The sequence below is a fragment of the Mobula birostris genome, chromosome 5, assembly GCF_030028105.1.
Source record: "Mobula birostris isolate sMobBir1 chromosome 5, sMobBir1.hap1, whole genome shotgun sequence".
NCBI classification, from domain to species: domain Eukaryota; kingdom Metazoa; phylum Chordata; class Chondrichthyes; order Myliobatiformes; family Myliobatidae; genus Mobula; species Mobula birostris.
The window spans coordinates 129,862,961-129,885,926 of record NC_092374.1 but is presented as its reverse complement, the minus strand read 5'-3'; the positions used below and the strand labels follow the sequence as shown (position 1 = coordinate 129,885,926).

The following is a 22,966-nucleotide window of genomic DNA, read 5'->3' as shown; positions in this document are numbered from 1 at the left end:
AAAGGAAGGAATCAGAGGAAGGAGAGTAGACCATAAGTGAAAGGGAAGGGAGGAGGGAACTCAGGGTGAAGTGTTAGGCAGGTGAAAAGGGGGAAGAGGTCAGAGCAGGCAGTAGAAGGAGAATTCGATATTCATGCCATCAGGTTGGAGCTACCCAGACAGAACACAAGGTGTTGCTCCTTCATCCCGAGTGTGGCCTCACTGTAGCACAACAGTTGTCCACGGACTGACATGTTGGAATGGGAATGGGAATTACTGGGCTGGAAGTCCTGTTACCATGCTGCATCTCTAATTAAAAATAAGACTTTGTGGGCTGTACAATTCCACGTTCAACTTAGATCCCAAGTGCCTTAACCATCTGAACCAGCCTACCATGCAGGACCTTGTAAAATGTTATACTGAAGTCCATTTAGACATCTGCTATCCTGCCTTCAATCTTCCTCATTATCTCCTCAGAACGTTCAATCAAATTAGCAGACAGGCATGCTAACCATCCCCAATCAACCCTTAACTTTATCCCTTCGAACTTCAATGACTTTGCTGGCTCACTAGCCTAGTTTGCTGGTTTATCCCCGCTACCCTTCTCAAATAAAGAAATCACTTTAAAGAGCACCCAGTCTTCAGGCAGTTCAGCTACAGCTAATGAAGATGTAAAGATCGCCATCAGGGGTCCAGCTATCCTGTTCCTTCTCACTGCAACCTGGGATAGATTGAGAACCCCAGCAATTTATTAACACCTATGCATCCCTTGATATGCAACATCTCCTCATCCTTGAAGACTTGCTCCAAAATATCAACATACCCATCTCTGATTCACTATGATCCACATCCTGCTCCGTGATTATATTAAGTATTAATTCAGCTCTCCAAAATTTAATAAATGTAGACAAGAGGCACAGAATTATAACCTCTAGAGTACACAGAACTGCACAGTACAGTATGGGCCTTTAGGCCTATGATGATGCACCATCCTATATAAACCCACTCCATGATCAATCTAACCCTCAAAAGCAATTCAACCTACTTTTGCTGGAGTTTGAAGGGATGTTTTCTCTTTCAATTGTTCAGCTTTAGCTAGCAGCGAGTTTCTTTTCCCAACAGAATTTACTTCCACACCACTGATTTTAGCATCCAGCTGGGAATTTTCTGACTGCAAAAAATTAGATACGGTCAACATTGAAGCTGAACAAACATAGGATTTTCTACACGGTACCTGGTAGTCAGCAATGGCATTTACTAAGTCAACAAAGTGTACTAAAGGATATCAAGACTGTTCAAGCTTTGCAATCTGGTATTCTGTAGTTTAATGACATAATTATGCAAATTTCTACATTTACTTTTCTATCCAATCATTTTTATCCTGCAAGTGAAAGGGACTTGATGATTATTCATCATAAATATAAATTAAAAGCCTTATGGTCTTGCTTCCTAATTATAGAAAGATCTAACAGAAAGGATGAAACTTTTAGAGGAAAATTTCATAGCTAAAACTGTTCAAAATCACACAAAATAAAATCAGAACACACCAACTGTTTTGCCCAGTAGAAAAAACAAAATCCATTTTATTTCAAGTTACTCTGCAATCACTGCGTGGGTTTCCTACAGGTGCTATGGTTTCCAAAGACATACTGATTGATAGGTTAACTGGTCATTGCAAATTGCCCTGGGATTAAATCAGGAGATTGTTGGCAGCGTAGCTCGAAGTGCCAGAGGGGCCTATTCCACACCATCTCAATCACCAAATAAAATTAAATGCCTATTCTTACCTGTACCAATAGAAGAATAGAAGACTACTTTTTTGAATAACAATAGTCTGTTGTGTAGCTGCCACAAAAACGTAGTAGCCTTTATTTTAAGAAATCAGTCACAAAGTTACATCAAAAGCAGCCAGATAAGATTTAATGCAACAGCAATCCTGTGATGAACTTAATTATTCAGAGAACTCAGAAACAAGTACTGAAATGACCTAAGATTGGGAAGGGAGAGGACGAATAGAAGATACTTCCACTGGTGCTAAAGAGCATAGGGACAATCTAAGGATAAGATGTCAAGCCATTTAATGCAACGGTTGTGAATCTATGCAAAAGAATAGTACTTGCAGGTTTCTGACTAGAAAATTTCACTAATCAAAATAAAGTGATTTCTGGACTATAAAAAATACTTGAGAGGAGAGCAGAGCCAAAGACAGATCAGTCATGACTTGAGTGAACAATGAAGCTAGCTCAAGGAACCTTACTGCCAACTGCAGCACCATTTCTCAAATTCAAAAAATAACTATTATTTGCTAGCAACCTCTAGAGTCACATTCAATGGCAGATTTTGTACGCACAGACAACAAACATTCTCATAACCATTAGTGAAAGACAACTGTAAAGACACTGAAATGAGGCAAACTGGCTCTTTTGCATTGAATTCTTGGCTTGCACTATAATTTTTGGTTTGTGCTAAGGCACAAACAACTTACCAGATCTGAATAAGGGCCACTTGATTCTTCTGTCAACTCCAATGCCTCAAAACCAGGCAAAATTATGGGAGTTTTCTGCTTGACCCGACTTAATATTGGCCTAAAGTGAAGGGAAGGTTTTGGTGAAGCAAAAACTTGCTGTATACGATAGAAGAAAATCAACTGAACAAATACAGCAATTCTTCTTTCAGATTCAATGCCATATCAAATGTTAAACGTTGAAATTTGTTAAGACATGCATTAGAGGGAAAAGTATCAACGTGCTCAGGTTTAAAATGCAAAGACAGAGGCAGTATCAAATTAATGGGAAGTACCTCATATTCCACTTAGGTAGCCTCCAACCTGACGACACGAACATTGAGTTCTCCAACTTCCAATAATTTCTCCAGCTCCCCTCTTACCTCTTCTTCACCAGCCCATCACCTCCCTCTGGTGCCCCTCCTCTTTCCTTTCCTTCATCATCCATTCTCCCTCTCCTTTCACAGTTCCTTCTTCAGCCCTTTACCTTTTCCACCTATTACCTCCCAGCTTCCTTCATCACCCCTCCCCTACCATCCACCTCCCCCCACACCTATTATCTACCAGCTTGTATTCATTCCCCTCCCCCATCTTGTTCTAGCTCTTTCCCTCTACCTTTTCAGTTCTGAAGGGTCTCTGTCCCAAGTGTTTATCCCTCACCATAAATGCTGCCTAACCTGCTGAATTGTGCCAGCATTTTGTGCATTGCTCTGAAATCGAAAATACCACAGGAATATGCCAAACATCTGAAAGCACATTTAAAAATCAAGAACAAGTACAAGTGAACATTTCAAATAGTTCTCTCTCAATCCCCAACCCCACACACATTAAATGCACGCTCACTTCAGTTGCTGTGGGTAGTTTAGTGTTGTTGCTTTGGCAAAAGTAGCATTCCAAAACTGTGCAGTCTGGTTCCTGATTTGCCGGTTCTTGTGCAAGAAAGTGGTGCTGAGTAGTGATGACAACTGTTCCAGCAAGCTGCTGTCATAGGCCGAGGTGTAACGGGACTGCAAACAATGAAGAATGTCTGCATGCAACTTCTCTAGCTGCAGGGAGAGAGAAAACAACATTTAAACTATTGCATCAACCAAGCACCTAACATTATAAAATAAAAAAATGTCAAAAACATTTGATCCTTTTGCATCAATGGTATCAATTCATTCTGATCTTTGCAATATCCATCTCTAATATTCTGGCATACATGGAAAAGGACAAAAGTGACATGCTGATATTCTTCTCCCCCCACCCCCCTCAAAAAAAAAAAAAAAATAATACCTCTGGTATCATTACATTTAGAACAGAACAGTACAGGCAACTTCAGCCCACAATGCTGTGATGACCTTTGAACCTACTCTAAGATCAATACAACCCTTCATTTCTCTATCATCCATGCAGCTAAGAGTTTCTTTAATGCTCCTAATGTATCTGTCGCATCACCAACCTGGCAGGGTGTTCCACACAACTCACCACTCATAATAACTTACCTCATAACCAACCCCCATACTCCCCTCCACTCACCTTAAAATTATGCCCTGTTACATTAGACAATTAGAAAAAGACTATCTGTGCCTCTCATCTGGGATATCTCCATCTAGTCTCCTCTTTGTTCCTTCACTCCAAAGAGAAAACTCTTAGTTTAACCAACATGTACCAGAAATCAACAGCAATAATCACTCGGACAAAAACCAGTCGGAAAGGGCTAGTGGCAATTCAATGTATAGCAGATACAAGCAATGAAGCAGGTGGTGATGAAGAACATTCTGAACATGGGATGAATGTGGCAAAATTGAGGGTTAAATGACGAAAGATAGACCAGGAACAAGATACAGCAGTCAAAGGGTGATACAACACTGGTAAAAATGGAAAGAGGATGCACATTTCAAAGTGACATACATGAGGACCAAAAATTCTAATGCAGTTCAAATGAGCAGTCAAAATAGGGTGAATCATTGGGATCTGAGAGCTGGAAGGAGTGTTTTTGAAGTGGGTCTAAAATGATTTACTTGATACTGTTCATGTCAAAGCCTGAGAAAAACACTAGCTGGAACTTACATGGGGGGGGGGGGGGGGGAGAGAGACAATACAAGTTGGGGGTGGGGAGAGAGAAGAGGAGAAAAACATTCCAGAATGGTGATTGTGAACTACACAGAACATCATGTTGACACTGCTTTAGGGATACGGTGGGTAGAATAAATGAACAATTCCAGTTCTCATTCACTACCTTCATCACTCTAGCTCCTGGGGAAGGGGGACACTGAAGACAAAACACCAAGTTATTACTATCCCAAAGTAAAATATAAATCTACTCTTTTCAGTCAAGAACTCACATGCGATGCCAGTAGATAGAGGCACAGGGTAAAACACTAAAAAGCTAAATATGCAACTTGATACCTTATTGGACAGTGGAGTCGTGTACACCTTTGAAGCTCCATTAATTGGGCTAAAAAAAAAAGAAAGAAAGAAAAATTAGGGATAATGTAGTAACATGAACATTATTAAAGGCACATATAGGCAGCAACATAACTACTGTAAGAGCCATGCATCTGTTCTCCATCTGCTTTGTATCCCATGTTGCACATTTATTATGGTAACTGGTTACATGAGAGTGGGCATGGTAAGGCAAAGGGAAGTAGTAACATATTCTTGCATATTTCAATGCCGTTTGTAGCTTGGGACTGGCAGAGGTTGGATCTTTTGCAGACTGTTTAATATCACTGCGATAATGCTCAATTGTATATTTATTAAGTGCTAATAAACGGTTTGAATTTTGGAGCAATCATTGGCACTGTGGGCAGATCACGCAAGTATAACAGTCCGTACGGTCACAGACAAGCAGCAATTATTTTGTTTTTAAATTAGTTTTGCTACATTATGCCAACTACATTAAGTGGGGCACAAAAGCAGTGAAAGAGCCCAGTTAAGAGAATGCAGTTAATTGAAGAGATATTTATTTAGAGATACAGCACAAAACAGGCCCTCCTGGCCCAACAAGCCACACCGCCCAGCAACCCACCTATTTAAACGCAAACAACAGGAATTCTGCAGATGCTGGAAATTCAAGCAACACACATCAAAGTTGCTGGTGAACGCAGCAGGCCAGGCAGCATCTGTAGGAAGAGGTGCAGTCCTGACGAAAGGTCTCGGCCTGAAACGTCGACTGCACCTCTTCCTACAGATGCTGCCTGGCCTGCTGCGTTCACCAGCAACTTTGATGTGTGTTACCCACCTATTTAATGTTACCCTAATCATGGACAATTTACAATGACCATTTAACTTGCTAACCAGTACATCCTTGGACTACGGGTGAAAACCCATGATGTCACGAGGAGAACATAAAAACTCCTTACAGGCAGCGGTGGGAATTGAATTCATAGCTCCAATGCCTGAGCTGTAATAGTGTTGCGTTAACTGTTACATTGCTGTGACACCCTACTCTGCTTGCACTGTGCTTCTACATGAACCAAGGCTACTGTTTGGTCACTCCATGGAAATTTTCACTTCATTTTAAATAGCTATTAATTAGAAAATACTTTGATTTGAAAAAGACTGGTTGTTCATCATACTTTGTGTATAGTGCTTCATTGATTGTTGCATTTCTTTGTTCTAATGTGAATTCTTGCTAGAAAATAAATCTCAGGGTAGTATATGGTAACATATACTGTATAGATAATAAATTTACTTCAAACTTTTCACATTTTAATAACCATTCTTCCAAAGTAACATAAGCCAGAAATAGAAACATTTGTTGCACTCACCTAAAGTTTAATAAAGATGCATACTTATATACAGTCATGCAGTATTTTGCCCTACATTACTGCCAATAAAAAGTATTCTCCCCTGCCTCTCTTTAAAAGTTTTCATGTTTTATTGTTTTACAACATTGAATCACCGTGTATTTAATTTGGCTTTTTTGACACTGATTAACTGAAAAGACAAATTGGTTTAAATTACAATTATTAAACACAACATAACTCATCCCCTTCAAGTCAGTATTTAGTAGATGCACCTTTGGCAGCAATTACAGCCATGAGTCTGTGTGGATTAGTCTATCAGCTTTGCACATCTGGACACTAATTTTTCCCCCATTCATCTTTATAAGACTGCTCAAGCTGTCAAATTGCACGCAGATCGTGAGTGAACAGCTTTTTTCAAGTTTAGCCATAAATTCCCAATTGGACAAGGGTCTGGACTCTTGACTTGGCCACTCCAGGACGTTAACGTTGTTGTTTTTAAAGACATTCCCGTGTAGCTTTGGCTTTACGCTTGGGGCCATTGTCTTGCTGGTAAACAAATCTTCTCCCAAGTCGCAGTTCTCTTGCAGACTGTATCAGATATTCCTCCAGGATCTCCCTGTATTTTACTGCATTCATTTCACCTCCACCTTCACACGTCTTTCCCACAGCATGATGCAGCCACCACCATGCTTCACGGTAGGGATGGTGTGTTTTTGATAATGTGCAGTGTTTGGCTTACAACAAACATAGCGTATAGTCTGATGGTCAAGCAGCATAATTTTGGTTTCATCTGACCATAAAACCTCCTTCCAGCTGACTTCAGTCTCTCACTTGCCTTCTGTCAAACTCTAGCCGAGATTTCATTTGAATCTCCCCCCCCCCCCCCCCCAACAGTGGCTTTCTCTTTGCCAGACTCTCAAAGCTGTGACTGGTGAAGCACCCAGGCAACAGTTGTTGTCTCTTCTCAGCCACTGAAGCTTGTAGCTCCTCCAGAGTTGCCATAGGTCTCTTGGCAGCATTCCTTATTAGTCCCCTTCTTGCGGAGTCACTCATTTTTTGAGAACAGCCTGTTCTAGGCAGATTTACAGATGTTGCATATTCTTTCCATTCCTTGATGATTAACTGTACTCTAAGGGATAGTCAATGACTTGCAAATTTTCTTATATCCATCTCCTGACTTCTGCTTTTCATTAATGCTTTCACGGAGTTGCTAGTCATGCTCTTTTGTCTTCATGTAGTTTTTGCCAGAATACTGACTCACCAGCAGCTGGACCTTCCGGATGCAGGCATTATTTTTACTACAAATTGAAATGCCTTGACAGCACACAAGTGATCTCCATTTAACTAATTATGTGACTTCTGAACCTAATTGACTGTACCAGCGATGATTTGGTGTGTTGTATTAAAGGGGATGAACACTTATGCAATCAATTATTTTGTGTTTTATGTTTGTAATTAATTTAGATCACTTGTTGAGATCTGTTTTCACTTTGGCACCAAAGTGTCTTTTTCTGTTGATCAGTGTCAAATAAAAAATGCCAAATTAAATGCACTGTGATTCAATGCTGTAAAACAATAAAACACAAGCTTCTAAGGGGGGGGGGGGGCGGGGGGGTACTGAATACATTTTATAGGCAGTGTATATATAGCTAGGGTGCCTAAGACATTTGCACAGTAGTGCATTTGTCAATATGCAGAGAGTCCATTTGGCAGGATGTTGGGAATGGTGAGGCAAAGGTGGAGAGCCACAGAAGGGGTATGGCACAGGTGGCAGAGGAGTGCCAAGGACTGAGGGTGGCATGGGTGCAGACACATACAGCCCCGATACACCAGGCAAGGTCACGATTGCAAATAATTAGTTTATTGATCATTAGAGAGTGTCTCTCTGGTCTTCCCACTGTCTCTCTTCTCCCTTCCCCTTTTCCCAACCATGATTCCTCTCTCCCTGCCCCCTTCCCACTCTCAGTCCAGTTGGATAGATTCTCTAAGACATTGATGCTGTTGTATCCAACTGTTTATTCTTAGATTAAACTGTTTCTAATTCTTTGCAGCTTAACAATTAATTATCTGTTTGTATTTTAAGTAGTTCATATATGCATGTAACAGTTTAATATGCTTCTTAGTGGTCAAAGTATGTATATGCAGTTGTTCAGTGTGTTCACTAGTAGTTATATTGGTATTATTTGGGAAAGCTCTGAAAGCTTCTCTTGGTGCTGAGTTATTTGAATAGGAGCTTTCTCATTGGTTGAGTCTTATCTATGAATTTGAATTGATTTTTTTCTTATCTAAAGCAGCTTCTGGATACACAAACCATTTCAATTAAATTGATTAAGAGTAAGAAACTCACTATATAGTATTGAACAGATAGTACTTATAGCTAGCTATTCCTTAGGAACAGAATTGTTCTGCACTTGGCTTTGATTACCCAAGTGAAATGCTATAGAAAATCAAACTGAACATAAAAATTATACATACTTTGACGTCCTTTCATAGAAGGTGGATATGGAATCTGCTAAGCTGGTGAACACTGCTTCAATTGCCGATGCCACGGACAGGTGAGTGAAGACATTGGAGAGAATGCCGACAATGCCACCTCCAATGGATACCATTCCAGAAACTGACATTTCAAACTGAGATTCCTTGGAACTTAGCTCATGAAAAGCATCTGTGATTTTCACTAGAAGTTTAAGCAATGAAGTGAGATTTCCAAGAGGCTCCTGTTTTTTCTTTAACCAGTGTGTAGGTGTGTGTGGTGCTAGAGAGAGAAAAAAAAAGAGAAAAAATTTCTATTATTTATGACAATCCTTTTGTTGCTGAAACAGCCTTAGACTTATCAATTTTTTGGTAAAGAGCAACCATGATCTACTAAAATGCATCATATATACCACAGGCAAAAACCCTTGATAAAACATGTATTCTTTACTCTGTCTCAGTCCAGATCATAACGCAGATTCAATCTTTCAAATCCAATCACAAAGGACAGTATACTATTTGTGCAACAAATTCAACATTTCTGAAATTATGATTTTAGCCTTTGAGTAAGATTATTACTCCATGGAATGCAAATTTTGTATAATTCACTTGATACAGATTTAAATCAGGTTTGTGTAATAAAAGGAAAAAACTTCTAAACATTTAATTTCAAAAAGAACCTGAACTCTAATGTCAGAATGTGCTATCTTTTGCCCCATTTAAAGCAGCAAAGGGATCTTTTGCCTCAGGTCTCAAATTAAATCAGTGTGAGAACTAATTCATTCAGTAAAATTGAATGCACAAATCTACACACTGGTTCCAATACTGCAATAGACAGTGCAGTGAGGTGTGATATTAATACTTACTGTTGGCTTTTTGTTGAAACTTTGAGAACTGAGAGAAGTCAACACATTCAACCATCACATTTAAGATATGAACAATTGCCTCCAACGAAGATAAGCTCTGAAGAGAGAAAGAAAATTTAATAATACAGCTATTCCTTTACTTGGTTAATATATTGCCAGATTTAGAGATAAGAGATCAATTTACTCAAATTAACTCAGTTCTGTAAAACCCTTTTTAAACCCAATGTTTAAAATATATTCAAACTCCAATTTCTTAATTTGTATTAGGGTGAATATTCAATAAGATTAATTATAGCAAGTATATGTTGAGCAAGAGATGTGTAGGTGCAGAAATGGACATGGGACTGCCTACATTTACAATGCACTAAATGGTAAATCACACACCATGGCCCATCCTGAAAATTATCTGCTAATGCCTATAAAGGACATAGTAATTATAGAATAAATCACAAATTGGCAGTTATGATTTTAAAAGTGATTTACTGTTCCAGCATCCATATAAAAAAAACTGCCAATCTCAACGCCAACTGTAATTATTGAACTGCCCATGAAAAATCTGATAACAATGGAAACAAAATCAAATTTATAGGACCTACAGGAAAGAGGTCAATAAGATTGAAAGAGTGCAGAGAAAATTTAAAAGGACTTCACCAGGACTTGAGGACCCAAGTTAGAGGGGAAAGTTTGATGTTTTGGTATACAGAACTATGAGGGGTATAGATAGGATAAATTCAAGCAGCACCCTCCCCCCCCCCCCCCACTGAGGTTGGGTGAGACTACAAATAGAGGTCGTTGGTTAAAGGTGAAAGGTGAAATGTTTAAGGGGGAACTTCTAAACTCAGAGAATGGTGAGAATGTGGAACAAACTGCCAGCACAAGCAGTGGATGCAGGTTGAATTATTCGATGGACCCCAACGGCCTATTTGTGTGCTGCAGTTTTCTATGACTCTTAACCATATGTACCCACAGCTATTTGATGTCATCCAATAAATGCCTTGCTAAATTCAAAAAGATACTTACAGAAAAAGAGTCATCATCCAGTATTGCTAAAATTTTGACACTCAGCTCCTCACAGCAGACGTTGGCTTCTGCTGTTGCCACCAAAGCCGCACAACGTGCAAATGTTTTATACAACTCAGCCCATGTTCTTAGTGCTGACTTCACTGTAGACTGGAAGGAGGGTACAATAAAATTCAGTTTTCATGAGATTACAAGAAAAGCATTTACATTCAACATAAACCATTTTGTATATGGAACCTTCAATGACTAAGCAAAGCAAATACCTGTACAATTAAGCAGATTGAAAATGGTTCTAGCTGTAGTCAATGGACTTTCAGAATACTCTTATGTCCATCCACTCACCACCATCCCCTACGTGAAGCTATTTAGTAGAATAAGTCTAAACTCCCAATCTAAGTTATCTATCCAAAAACCTGCCTAAACTCACTTCAGCATCAATAGACAAATACTAAATACTACTGAAAACCACATACAAGCAGGGGTTCCCAACTTGTATGCCATGAAACCTTACCTTTAACAGTGGAGTCTGTGTACTCCAGTTTGGGAACCCCTGACAGCATGCCCAATGTCCTTTCTTCAGACTATTAACAGATTAATAATGCCTCACCACCATCCTTTTAGGACTTTTTTAAAATCCAAAGTGCAGTAAACAAGATTTCTCAAATTATCTATTAAATGTACGATGTTGATTCTATGTGCCACTGCATATCAATTCTCACCCTGTCAAGCCTCTTTAGGGGAGCTTTATCATGTTACTCCACATCCTCTGTGTGGGGCACGTGGCCAAGTGGTTAAGGCGTTCATCTAGTGATCTCAAGGTCGCTGGTTCGAGCCTCAGCTGTGGCAGCGTGTTTGTGTCCTTGCGCAAGGCACTTAACCACACACTGCTCTAGTGTCTGTGCGAGGAGTGGCGCCCCATACAGACTTCCAATCTTCGCCTTGTAAGGCATGAAAATGCCCGATGCAGGCCTCTCACGGTCTGAGTCGACGTTCCCTCCCTCCCCCTCTGCTAAAGGAAAACTTTCTAATTTTTCTACAATAAAGGAAGAGAAATTCCTTGTTGACACAAGACTGCAAGTGCAGGAATCAAAACAATGGAGGAACTCAGCAGTCAGGTAGATCTATGGAGGGATTCTGGTTTTAACTTTCCTTTCCAGTCCTGATGAAGAGCCTTGGCCAGCATTCTGTGTGTATTGCTCCATAATCCCTCATATCAAATTTTTGTTTGCACCTGACCCTAAACTTCCATAACTTGAGGCCAGAACAAGATACAACACAAGTTTTGCCATACCTAAAGTCAACATTACCTGTGGAAGATTTTGTTTGGTAAACAAGTGGTTGATTGGTAGTGTCAATGCAATGTACATAGCACGGAAGTTATGCTCTAATGCGTCTCCTTGATTTACCTCATTTGTCTAAAGAAGCAAAGAATGATACAAGTCACAAAAATATGAAATAAAATCACTGCTTTACTTCAAAAAGTGAAAAGTACAGATTGTTCAGAACTATTCAGGGAATGACACCTTAACTCTTGAAGGCTATTTACAAGAGTTGGAATGGAAAATGACAGTATTCCTTCATACATACCTGGGTGACCCGATCGGTCAGCGGATTAACAACAATGCTCCACATTCTCCAGAGGTGCTCTTTGTTTGCTGCCAGGGCTGCAGACTGGTTAACAACATTTAAAACTGACTCACTGAATGCCAGTGAGCACGTGGGGCCAGACAATCCGTAACCAACGAGAGTTTCAAGAATAGTGAAAAATCTAAATTGTATATTAAAAACAAAAATTAGAATTGCATGTCAACTGGAAATGTTCCTTAATTTGTCAGGAATACAAAAATTCAACTAATTAATTGTTAAGGTACTATTGCAAACTTCAACATCTTCAATTATAAAATTAAGTATTATCCACCCAAAATACCACAAAACAAAATCAGCTTTGGAGTTTACATATATATTAAGTGCATGATAGCAACCAAATTCAGTTCCCAAAACCCCTTAAATTTATTTATTCCCATGTCCAGAAGAATCTAATGGGAGCAATTTATTTGCTTTATCCTCCACACAAGCGCCTCTTTGGTCAGGAGGGAGGAAAAGTCTAGAGAGCATGTTTAGGGGTTTCTACAGTTGGAGGAGCAGATAGCTATTCGCAGTTGTAGAAACAATTCCAGAATCATACCTAGTGATAAGAATATTGTCAACAATTTTGAGCCCCATATCTCAGAAAGGTTGTGTTATCATTGGAGAAAGTCTAGAGGAGGTTCATGAGAATGATTCCAAGAAAGAAGGGGTTAACATGTGAGGAGCGTTTGGCAGCTTTGGGCCTGTACTCACTTGGTATTTAGAAGAATGCAGGGGGATCTCATTGAAACCTACCGAATGTGAAAGGACTAGATAGGGTGGATGTGGAGAGGATGTTTCCTATCGTGGAGGTATCCAGAACTAGAGGGCACAGCCTCAAAATTGAGGGGTGACCCTTTAGAATAGAGGTAAGGAGGATTTTTGTTATTAGCTAGAGTAGTAAATCTGTGGAAAAGACTGCGGTGGAGGCCAAGTCCCTGGATATATTTAAGGGGGAAGTTGATAGTATTCTGATCGGTCAGATCATCGAAGGATATGGCGAGAAGGCAGGTGTGTGAGGTTGAGTGGGATCCGGGATCAGCCATGATGCAGTGGCAGAGCAGACTCCATGGGCTGAATAGCCTAATTCTACTCCTACGTCTTAATAAGGTCATCATAAAGTGGCTGCAGAAAATTCTGAAGTAACAAACTGAAAAGCCACAAGCCTAAACCCACAGAGAAAGGAATGAAGTACTGCAGGTAGATTTCAAGTGGTTAAGAATATTAAACAATTCTCTGGCAATAAGACGATGGCACACATAAATGAACCATTTCTAACTATTCTAGGTATTTAAAAAAAAAAAGGTTTCAGATGGAATGATCTCCAGAGCCCTGATCTCTAACACCAAGCGAGTGGTGAGTGCGTGGAAAGGGCTGCCAACAACAGTGGCGGAGGGGGATACAATAGGGTCTTTTAAGACTTTTGGATAGGTAGATGGAGCTTAGAAAAATAGAGGGCTATGGATAACCCTAGGTATTTCCTAAAGTAAGTTCATGTCCAGCACAGCATTGTGGGTTGAAGGGCCTGTATTGTGCTGTAGGTTTTCCTATGATTCTATGAGGCTATCTGGGACTACCTGGAGAGACAGAAGCAACTGAGACAGCTGAAGTCTGCAAAAAAACTGAAGTTCTCCAAAATGCTTGGAACAACCTACAAGCCAATTTTCTTGCAAAACTGCACTGACGCAGTTTTAAAGGCAAAGGGTGGTCAAACCAAATATTGATTTAATTTTTTTTTATTGTTTAATGCTCTTTATAGCAAACTTTGATATTCAGAAACTTTTCATTTATGAAAGCATCTTTGCTTTACATTTTAAAAGTACAAAGTCTTTTCCAAAATACTGTATGTACTTTGATAGTAAATTTACTTTAAACTTTGAAACAGGGGTTCCAACTTTTCCTTTTTTTAAAAACACCATAGACCCCTACCATTAACTGAGGGATCCCTGGACTCCAAACGGAGAACTCTGGTTTAAGAAGAAGAGGTTGAAGAATAGCAATGAAGACTTCCTAAACTTTCAACATACACTGCAAACCCCTAAAATTTAGTACCAAGATCAGTTTTTAATCTTTGTAATGATGAAGTATAGGCATACAGGTCACAATGGCAGTGAAATGAAGACAGTTACAAATTTTAAGGAGCTGCTGACAGGCTGAGAATTGAAATGTACCTCTCCCCCTCGTGAAATTTAGCTTGATTAGCTGGAGGAAGTTTTTTTCCCCTTGGGGTGGGGTGGCAGATTATGGAAAAGGAGAGCAAAAAAAGCAAGCTAGCTGCTGTAGGAACTCTGTAGGTCAGGTAGAATCTGTGGAGACAAAGGGATAGCTGATGTTTCTAGTTGCGCCCCTGCAGCAGGTCCGAATGCAAGGACACAGATCCTTGAAGCTGTTTGTACAGATAGATAATATGGTTAGGATTCCTCAGCTGAGAGGACCGCATTCAGTCTTGTCACAAAGGTATAGCAAAGATGCAACAGTGCAGAGAAAATTCACCAGGACATTACTTGGGATGAAGTAGTTATGAGTAGAGACTAGCACCTAGGTATGTTCTCCCTGGAGCAAAGACAAGACAAGTCAGGACCTGATTAAGTGTATAAAATTTTGAGTGGACTGCAGGAAGATTCCCCCCCCCCTCCCCCCCACCACCTGTAATTGTGTTGATGAAATCATGAATGACTAGATGAGCAGATGAATCACTGAGGCACAGAGAGCCAAAGACCAAGTGCTGGGTAATGGAATTAATACAGAAGGGTACTAACTGGTTGGCAGGTAGAGGTTGGGCCCAAAGACCCGCTTCCATTTTGTACAAGTGACTGGTCAGCAATTTGAGAGTCTACCCTGCTATTCCCCATGGGCCTATACTTTTCCTTTTTAAAATTTTAGAGTGATAACTCACTTAAAAGGCTCCTCATTTATTATTTACTGCCCAGCAGTCCTCTGATTTAACCCTAGCTTAATCATGGGACAATTTACAATGTCTAATTAACCTACCAACTGCTACGTTTTTGGACTGGAAGGAAATCAGAACACCTGGAAAAGAAACACAGAGCACATGGGGAGAACTTACAGGCCGTGGCAGGAATTGAACCCAGGTCGCCTGTGCTGTAAAGTGTTGTGCTAACCACTACACTTACCATACCACCTCATGTTGCTGAAAATATTAAAAAACAATGCATCTCAAAACACATCTAGTAAGGTAATCAAAATAACAGCAACTGTAAAAAATCCTTAACATTTATAATACCACATTATAATATCACATTACTTGAAATGTACCTTTCTTCAACCACACAACATTCCACTAAACTGTTGTGGAAGAGCAAGATGATCAGGAAGAGTGCTGGAGTGCCCTGAAAATACAAATGTTGATAAAATGAACAATCAGACACGATCTAAAATGAAGAGGGAAGGGCGATGTTGAGCCACCTAATATGCTTGTTATACGCAAAGCTACACAATTCTAATTAACAAAATGAACACAGATTGCTTAATTCATGCACAACTTTACAGAAGCACTCATTTTTCAGACTTCCTTCTACAAAAACTCCACAACATCTTCATGCATACTTGTGTCAAAAAAAAAAAAAAATTGTATTTCACTCATTCCAGTCATCTCTTTTCCTACTTTCACATCACAATATAGCACAAAGTACATTCATACATTCAGAATGTCCATGTTGGCAACCTGGTATGCAGGTGATCCCAAGACTTTTTGAGGGAGTCCTTTGATAGTTGCTTCTATAAGACCCTAGAAATAAAACCAAAACAAGTCATAACACGTGTTCATAAACTGATTCCCCCGCGCCCCCCCCCGCCACTAACTCTTATTTTGTTTATTCAATCCACTATACCGTAGTTTATCAGGCAAAATTCAATTTCAGAGAAAAACAACTCCCAAAGCTGTCTGGACAACAAAAAAAAAAACCTTCAGCAGGTAAATCAGTTTTCTAGGTGGTTCAGCTGACAAAGGCAGAGTGTAAATGATACAAAGAACAAAGCCAAAGATTCATATTTCCAGTTTGGGCTAATAGGAAGAGTTCAATGTTTGTTCTTAGCTCCTTCAGTGGACAAGTGCACAGATATTTTCTTTCATCATGCTCTCAATATTCACAAGGCTCAAACCTGATGCCCTTAAGCATGGTACCATGGGGGGGGGGTGGGGGGCAAGGTGCCCAAGGATTAACAGAAAAGTTTTAACAAAAAAGGGCAAGAAGATCTAAAACATCCTCAATGTTGGGTTTATACATTTTGTTTAGCATTGGTAACAAAATGCAAAAAAAACCTTTAGACTAAAGGAAGAATTGTGATAGCTGCTACACCAAAGCTTCTTTCAATTACACATATTTGAGTAGAAATTATGAAGTACATGCAATTGACTTGTTTTGAAACTACTCACGTGCCCAAATGATATAGCCTATAACTTGCAGCACAATAAGAGTTTGCTAATGACCTTGAAGAAAACTCAAAGGATTCACTGAAAGCCTGTAGCAACAAACTGCTGCTGACGTATGTCAAAACAGAAGACTTGGTATGTCATCAAGCAAGCTGAGCAACTAATCAGATTAAGGAAATTATGATTAAAAAGTCAAGAAAAAATTACAAATCTCTCTCAAACCAGTAAACAGCTCTGATCTGCAAATTTAAAATAAAGTTGAAAGTCATAGAAAAGTACAGCACAGAAACAGGCCCTTCAGCCCTTCTAGCCTAGAATCATTTAAACTGCCTATTGCTATCCACATGCACCAGGACCATAGCCCTCTATACCCCCACCATCCATGTACCTATTCAAAATTCTCTTAAAAGCTGAAAGCGAGCTCACGTGCACGACTTGTGCTAATAGTTTGTTCCGCAACCACACGACCCTCTATATGAAGAGACTTCCTCTCATGTTCCTCTTAAAGCTTTTCACCTTTCACCCTTAAACCATGACCTCAAGTTGAAGTCCCACCCAACCTCAGTAGAAAAAGTACACTTGTGTTTAGCCCATCTATATCCCTCAATTTTGTATACCGCTATCACATCCCTCTCAACCTTCTACGTTCCAAGAAATAAAGTTTTAACATATTCAATCTTTCCTCATAATTCAGATCCTCCAGTTCAGACAACATTCTTGCAATTTTCACTGTAATCTTTCAACCTTATTTACATCTTTCTTGTAGGTAAGTGACCGAAACTGCGCACAATATTATAAACTAGGCCTCACCAATGTCTTTTCCAACATCCTATCTCCTGTACCCAATGTGCCAAAAGCTTTCTTTACAACCCTGTCCACTTGTGACACCAATTCCAATGAATTATAGACCTGCATTCCAAGATCCCTTTGTTCTACAGCACTCCTCGCTGCCCTGCTGTTCTCTGTGCAAGAACAAGGATGGTCCAAACTAAGTGCAAAACCTCACATTTGTCTGCATTAAATTCTATTTGCCATTTTTTTTTAAGCCCATTTTTCCCACTGATGAAGATTCCTCTGCAAGCCATGACAGCCTTCCTCACCAATTACAACCCCAATCTTGCCGTCATCCGCAAATTTTCTGATCCAGTTAAGCACTATCATCCAGACTGTTGATATAGGTGACAAACAACAACAGACTCAGCAATGATCTGGATGACAATGTGCTTAACTGGATCAGCAAGGATCGGTGCTGGGTCTGTTGTTTTTGTTTGTCATCAATATCAATGATCTGGATGATAAACAGACCCAGTACCAATCCCCTGCAGAACTCCGCTAGACATAGGCCTCCAGTGAAACAGGGAACACTCTACTACCCCTCTCTGGTTTCTCTGACAAAGCCAACATCTAATCCAATTTACTCCTCATCCTGAATACTCTGCTACTTAACCTTCCTGACTGACCTCCCATGCAGGACCTTGTCAAATGCTTGCTAAAGACCACGTAGACAACATTCACTACTTCCCTTCAACTTTCCTGGTAGCTTCCTCGAAAAACTCCAAAACTGGTTAGACATGATCTGCACTGTATCTCAATAAATAAGTAAAGTTGGTGAGGCAAATAGGGCTGCGCTAATGTTACTGACTTTCAAAAGGAATTTCAGAGTGAGATAAAACAGATTGGTCATATTGGATGAGCTCAGTATAAAAGTAACAGTCAACAGCTTCTCACTTACAGAAGAGTGAAGAACTGAGAGGATGCAAAATAAATATAGAAGAACACAAAGGAGACAAAGGTGACTAGAGGGAAAGTATCTTCTATGGAATATACTATGGAATTGAAAGAGTCAAATCTAATTCAGGTTTCCCAAAAGAAAAACTTAAAAATGCTAGAAAAAGGAAAATAATAGCAGGGAAAATATGAAAGTGGTACCAATTGGATTGCTCTTTGATAGAGTCAGCGTGGATCTGCCAGGACAAATTGTCTACTACTGAATTATAAATCTTTAACTTTATTGCTTTGTCCACAGAATCATAGTGTACCACCAATATCCAGTTTCATTTGATCATACACAGATGATATACCTTACAAAAGGTTTCTAAAATGCTGTATGGATAATCCTTCACTACTAAAGTGAGATTACAGGTGTCCCCAGCTTTCTGAACATCCTCTTTACGACATTTCGCTTTTACGAAAGACCTACATTAGTACCTGTTTTCGTTAACTGAAAGAGGATTTTCACTTTTACAAAAAAAGATGCTCGCTTTAAACTTGTGTTTACCCCGAGAAAGACTACCATGACCATGAAGCCTTGCGCAGGATGGTGTGTGCACATGCATGTACGTACTCATTTTTTTTTTCCCCGACAAATCGATTTTGGCTCAAATTTCCCGATTCTGTTCAGTGAAACTACACCATACATAAATTATTTCTACTTTATATAGGCTGTGTATTTATCATATCATTCCTGCTTTTACACGAAGCTAGGCGGCAGTGTTAGCTGTGAGGAGGACGCTAAGAGGATGCAGGGTGACTTGGATAGGTTAGCTGAGTGGGCAAATTCATGGCAGATGCAATTTAATGTGGGATAAATGTGAAGTTATCCACTTTGGTGGCAAAAACAGGAAAACAGATTATTATCTGAATGGTGGCCGATTAGGAAAAGGTGAGGTGCAACGAGACCTGGGTGTCATTATACACCAGTCATTGAAAGTGGGCATGCAGGTACAGCAGGCGGTGAAAAAGGCGAATGGTATGCTGGCATTCATAGCGAAAGGATTCGAGTATAGGAGCAGGGAGGTACTACTGCAGTTGTACAAGGCCTTGGTGAGACCACACCTGGAGTATTGTGTGCAGTTTTGGTCCCCTAATCTGAGGAAAGACATTCTTGCCAGAGAGGGAGTACAAAGAAGGTTCACCAGATTGATTCCTGGGATGACAGGACTTTCATATGATGAAAGACTGGATCAACTAGGCTTATACTCGTTGGAATTTAGAAGATTGAGGGGGGATCTTATTGAAACCTATAAGATCCTAAAGGGATTGGACAGGCTAGATGCAGGAAGATTGTTCCCGATGTTGGGGAAGCCCAGAATGAGGGGTCACAGTTTGAGGATAAAGGGGAAGCCTTTTAGGACTGAGATTAGGAAAAACTTCTGCACACAGAGTGGTGAATCTGTGGAATTCTCTGCCACAGGAAACAGTTGAGGCCAGTTCATTGGCTATATTTAAGAGGGAGTTAGATATGGCCCTTGTGGCTAAAGGGATCAGAGGGTATGGAGGGAAGGCAGGTACAGGGTTCCGAGTTGGATGATCAGCCATGATCATTCTGAACGGCGGTGCAGGCTCGAAGGGCCGAATGGTCTACTCCTGCACCTATTTTCTAGGTTTCTATATGTTAGTGTTATTTTAGGTTTTATGTGCTATTTGGTAGGTTATTTTTTGGGTCTGGGAATGCTCAAAAAATTTTCCTATATAAATTAATGGCAATTGCTTCGCTTTACGCCATTTCGGTTTACGAATGGTTTCATAGGAACACTCTACATTCGGATAGTGGGGGAAACCTGTATATAAAAAGTACAGCACATTTCCCAAAGGTTTACTGTACTTACTAAAGCTCTGTGTGCTGTGACAGCGTCCAAAGTTACCACCTGCTGCAATGCTTGTAGTAGCAGCGTCAATAGCTCCGATACTTGTCGCTCCTTCTTTGAGCCTGAATTTAAAGTACAACTTAAAATTAGAAACTTCGGCTTTCAGATTCTTTGGTAAAGTTTCCAAGGTTGCAGTGTAACTACCTACATCACACTTAAGAAATTAATCATTTCAGAATATCTAATGTGGCCAGGAAGACATTTAAGTTTATATGGGTGTGATCCTGAACAGACCTTATCCTTAGACACTACAGTAGTGTAGCAGTTAGCACGATACTATTACAGCTCAGGGCATCGGAGTTCAGGTTCAATTCCAGCACAGTTTGTAAGGAGTTTCTGTACGTCTGATCCACGGAATGCGTGGGTTTTCCCAGGTGCTCCAGTCTCCTCCCACAGTCCAAAGATGTACTGGGTAGGATAATTGGTCATTGTAAATTGTCCCATGATTAGGTTAGGGTTAAATTTGTGTTGTCAGGGGTTGATGGGGCAGCATGCCTCAGTCACTATTCAGAAGGGCCCATTCCACACTGTATCGCTAAATAAATACATAAAACTCAACCAACCTGACTCAATACCATTTTTCACATAGCTGATCAGATGCTGCCAGATAAGGTTAAGCAGGGTATCTATAGAAGACAACAAGGAAAAGTTAGCAAACACATACTAAAAAAAAAAAAAAAATTACCATATCTATTTGTAACACCACCTTTGGGGATCTAAGGGCCAAAACGCCAAGGCCCTTTGTGTCACTTAATGCTCCCTATGGCATACTGTATATCCTTTCCCTATTAGACCTCCCAAAATGCATTAACATACACCTATCAAGATTAAATTTGATTTGCCATTGTTCCAGCCTACTTGCAAGCTGATCAACATCATTCTGAAGCCCAAGGCCATCCTCCCCTATAAGCTGTACTGAAGTTTCAATAAGGAACTCAACACTTTTTGCTACTTTTTCCAAAGTAAAATTAATCAGATAGGATCTCCTATCAAAGTCTCGCTGATATCCCTGGATGAATCTCTGCAGTCCATGAAAATTAATCATCTACTTTTCCAAGTGAAGAATAACCTCATCCCTTTGCTTTTTCCAACGATTTTCTGACCTCTAACATTAGTCTTGGTGACCTACAATTACCTGGCTTGTTCCTATTGTTTTTCCTGAATAATAAAAAGGTACTGATACCAATTTTCAATATTTACCTTCAATACCCTTTCACTTAGTGTCACAGATCAGAAAGCCAAGACACCTTAGTTTCTATTACTGGATACAATTAAGATAAAATAAATTACATCAACTGATGTTATGAGACCATTTACCTTCACCCAATTTGCCAACAGAAATGAATGCATCTTTAACTGCATTGATCAGTGTGCCAGCATGCTTGCAAAAGAACGAAGGGCTGTTAATTAACGGATGCTGCAGAGGGTCTGTCGGAAACAGAGGTATATATTATTGACAGAACATGAAAGTAGTTAAAAACAAAACGTGTCATTGGGCAAAAACAGTGTAACAGGTTTACCGGAACATACTATGCATGCTTAAACTGGAGTTAATCTCCAAAGTGCTTTGATCCAGCCAGATTAACAATATTGGATTAAAGAAAATTAATCCCAGCTGTGATCACCTGCTGACTTCTTGTTCAGCTCCATCTTGATACCTAAATCAAATCCTTGATAAGAACTTAAGGTACAGGAGCAGAATTGTCATTCGGCCTACCAAGTCGGCTCTGCCATTCCATCGTGGCTCATTTATAATCCCCTCAAACACATTTTCCTGCTTTCTCCCCATAACTTTTGAACCCCTTACTAATTAAGATACCCAATCACTTGAACTCCACTGCCATCTATGCCAATGAATTCCACAGATTCACTACATACTGGTCCTAGATTCCCCCACTACAGGGAACATCCTCCTCACATCCACACTATTTAAGCCTTTCCGTATTTGATAGGTTTCAATGAGATCATTTACCCCCCCCCGCCCCCCAATTCTTCTAAATTCTAGCCAGTACCAGTCCAGAACCATCATATGCAGTGAATAAACATTGATATTTCGGAATAAGCCTATTCAGGTGCATCCTTGGGTACAAAAGGAATACAGAATTTGAAATGAACACCTCAGATGTACATTGCACTTTGGTGCCATTAAGCTGCTACACCAGTCCCTGCACAGAATTTTTTGCAGGCTCACACAGCACTGAACACAGTAAGGGAACTTTTGAAAGCTCCAGGGCTAGCAAGATTGACTTTGTGCTACAAGGCTAATAATACAAAAACTTCACACAATCAGAAATTTCTTCCCCCCAGGCAGTTCATCTGATCAGCCATTCTAGTTAGTGACCCCACTCTCATTACCTCTGGCATTGCACTGCACACACTAATCCATCTTTTATAATGTTCTTTACATTGTAAATACATGCTGATACTTATACACATTTTCTTCAATATCTGTACTGTTATTTTTATGTAATTCTTTATTCTGCATAACTGTTGAATGTTGTCTTTTAATTGTGTCTAGTGCCAACACACCACAGCAATTTCCCAATATATGTAAATGTATATGGTGAATAAAGTTAATCCTTGATATCATACAGAGTAGCCCAGAATATCTGGTTAACAGCAACTTATCCCTCCTAACAGCTAAAGCAAAGCATGTTCATTTTAACTCTCACCCACTTAAAATCCAGCTTCTGAGCTTCATCCTGGGTCCCAGCAAACTAATCCAC

At 39.8% G+C, this 22,966-nt stretch overlaps 1 protein-coding gene across 4 annotated transcripts in view; it reads right to left on the bottom strand.

The window, feature by feature from the left end:
* rif1 (replication timing regulatory factor 1) overlaps window positions 1-22,966 on the bottom strand; it is a 91,921-nt gene that overhangs the window by 34,706 nt on the left and 34,249 nt on the right. For 3 of the 4 annotated variants that reach the window (XM_072258663.1, XM_072258665.1, XM_072258662.1), the window contains exons 13-26: window positions 21,558-21,668; window positions 20,804-20,866; window positions 20,202-20,302; window positions 15,862-15,948; window positions 15,477-15,550; window positions 12,162-12,342; window positions 11,882-11,989; window positions 10,575-10,724; window positions 9,555-9,651; window positions 8,692-8,971; window positions 4,874-4,922; window positions 3,326-3,528; window positions 2,465-2,564; window positions 1,025-1,150 (exon numbers count right to left, since the gene is read on the bottom strand). In XM_072258663.1, coding sequence (XP_072114764.1) covers window positions 1,025-1,150; window positions 2,465-2,564; window positions 3,326-3,528; window positions 4,874-4,922; window positions 8,692-8,971; window positions 9,555-9,651; window positions 10,575-10,724; window positions 11,882-11,989; window positions 12,162-12,342; window positions 15,477-15,550; window positions 15,862-15,948; window positions 20,202-20,302; window positions 20,804-20,866; window positions 21,558-21,668 — 1,730 coding nt within the window. The remainder of the gene's footprint in view (window positions 1-1,024; window positions 1,151-2,464; window positions 2,565-3,325; window positions 3,529-4,873; window positions 4,923-8,691; window positions 8,972-9,554; window positions 9,652-10,574; window positions 10,725-11,881; window positions 11,990-12,161; window positions 12,343-15,476; window positions 15,551-15,861; window positions 15,949-20,201; window positions 20,303-20,803; window positions 20,867-21,557; window positions 21,669-22,966) is intronic. The other variant, XM_072258664.1, reaches the window with a different exon arrangement.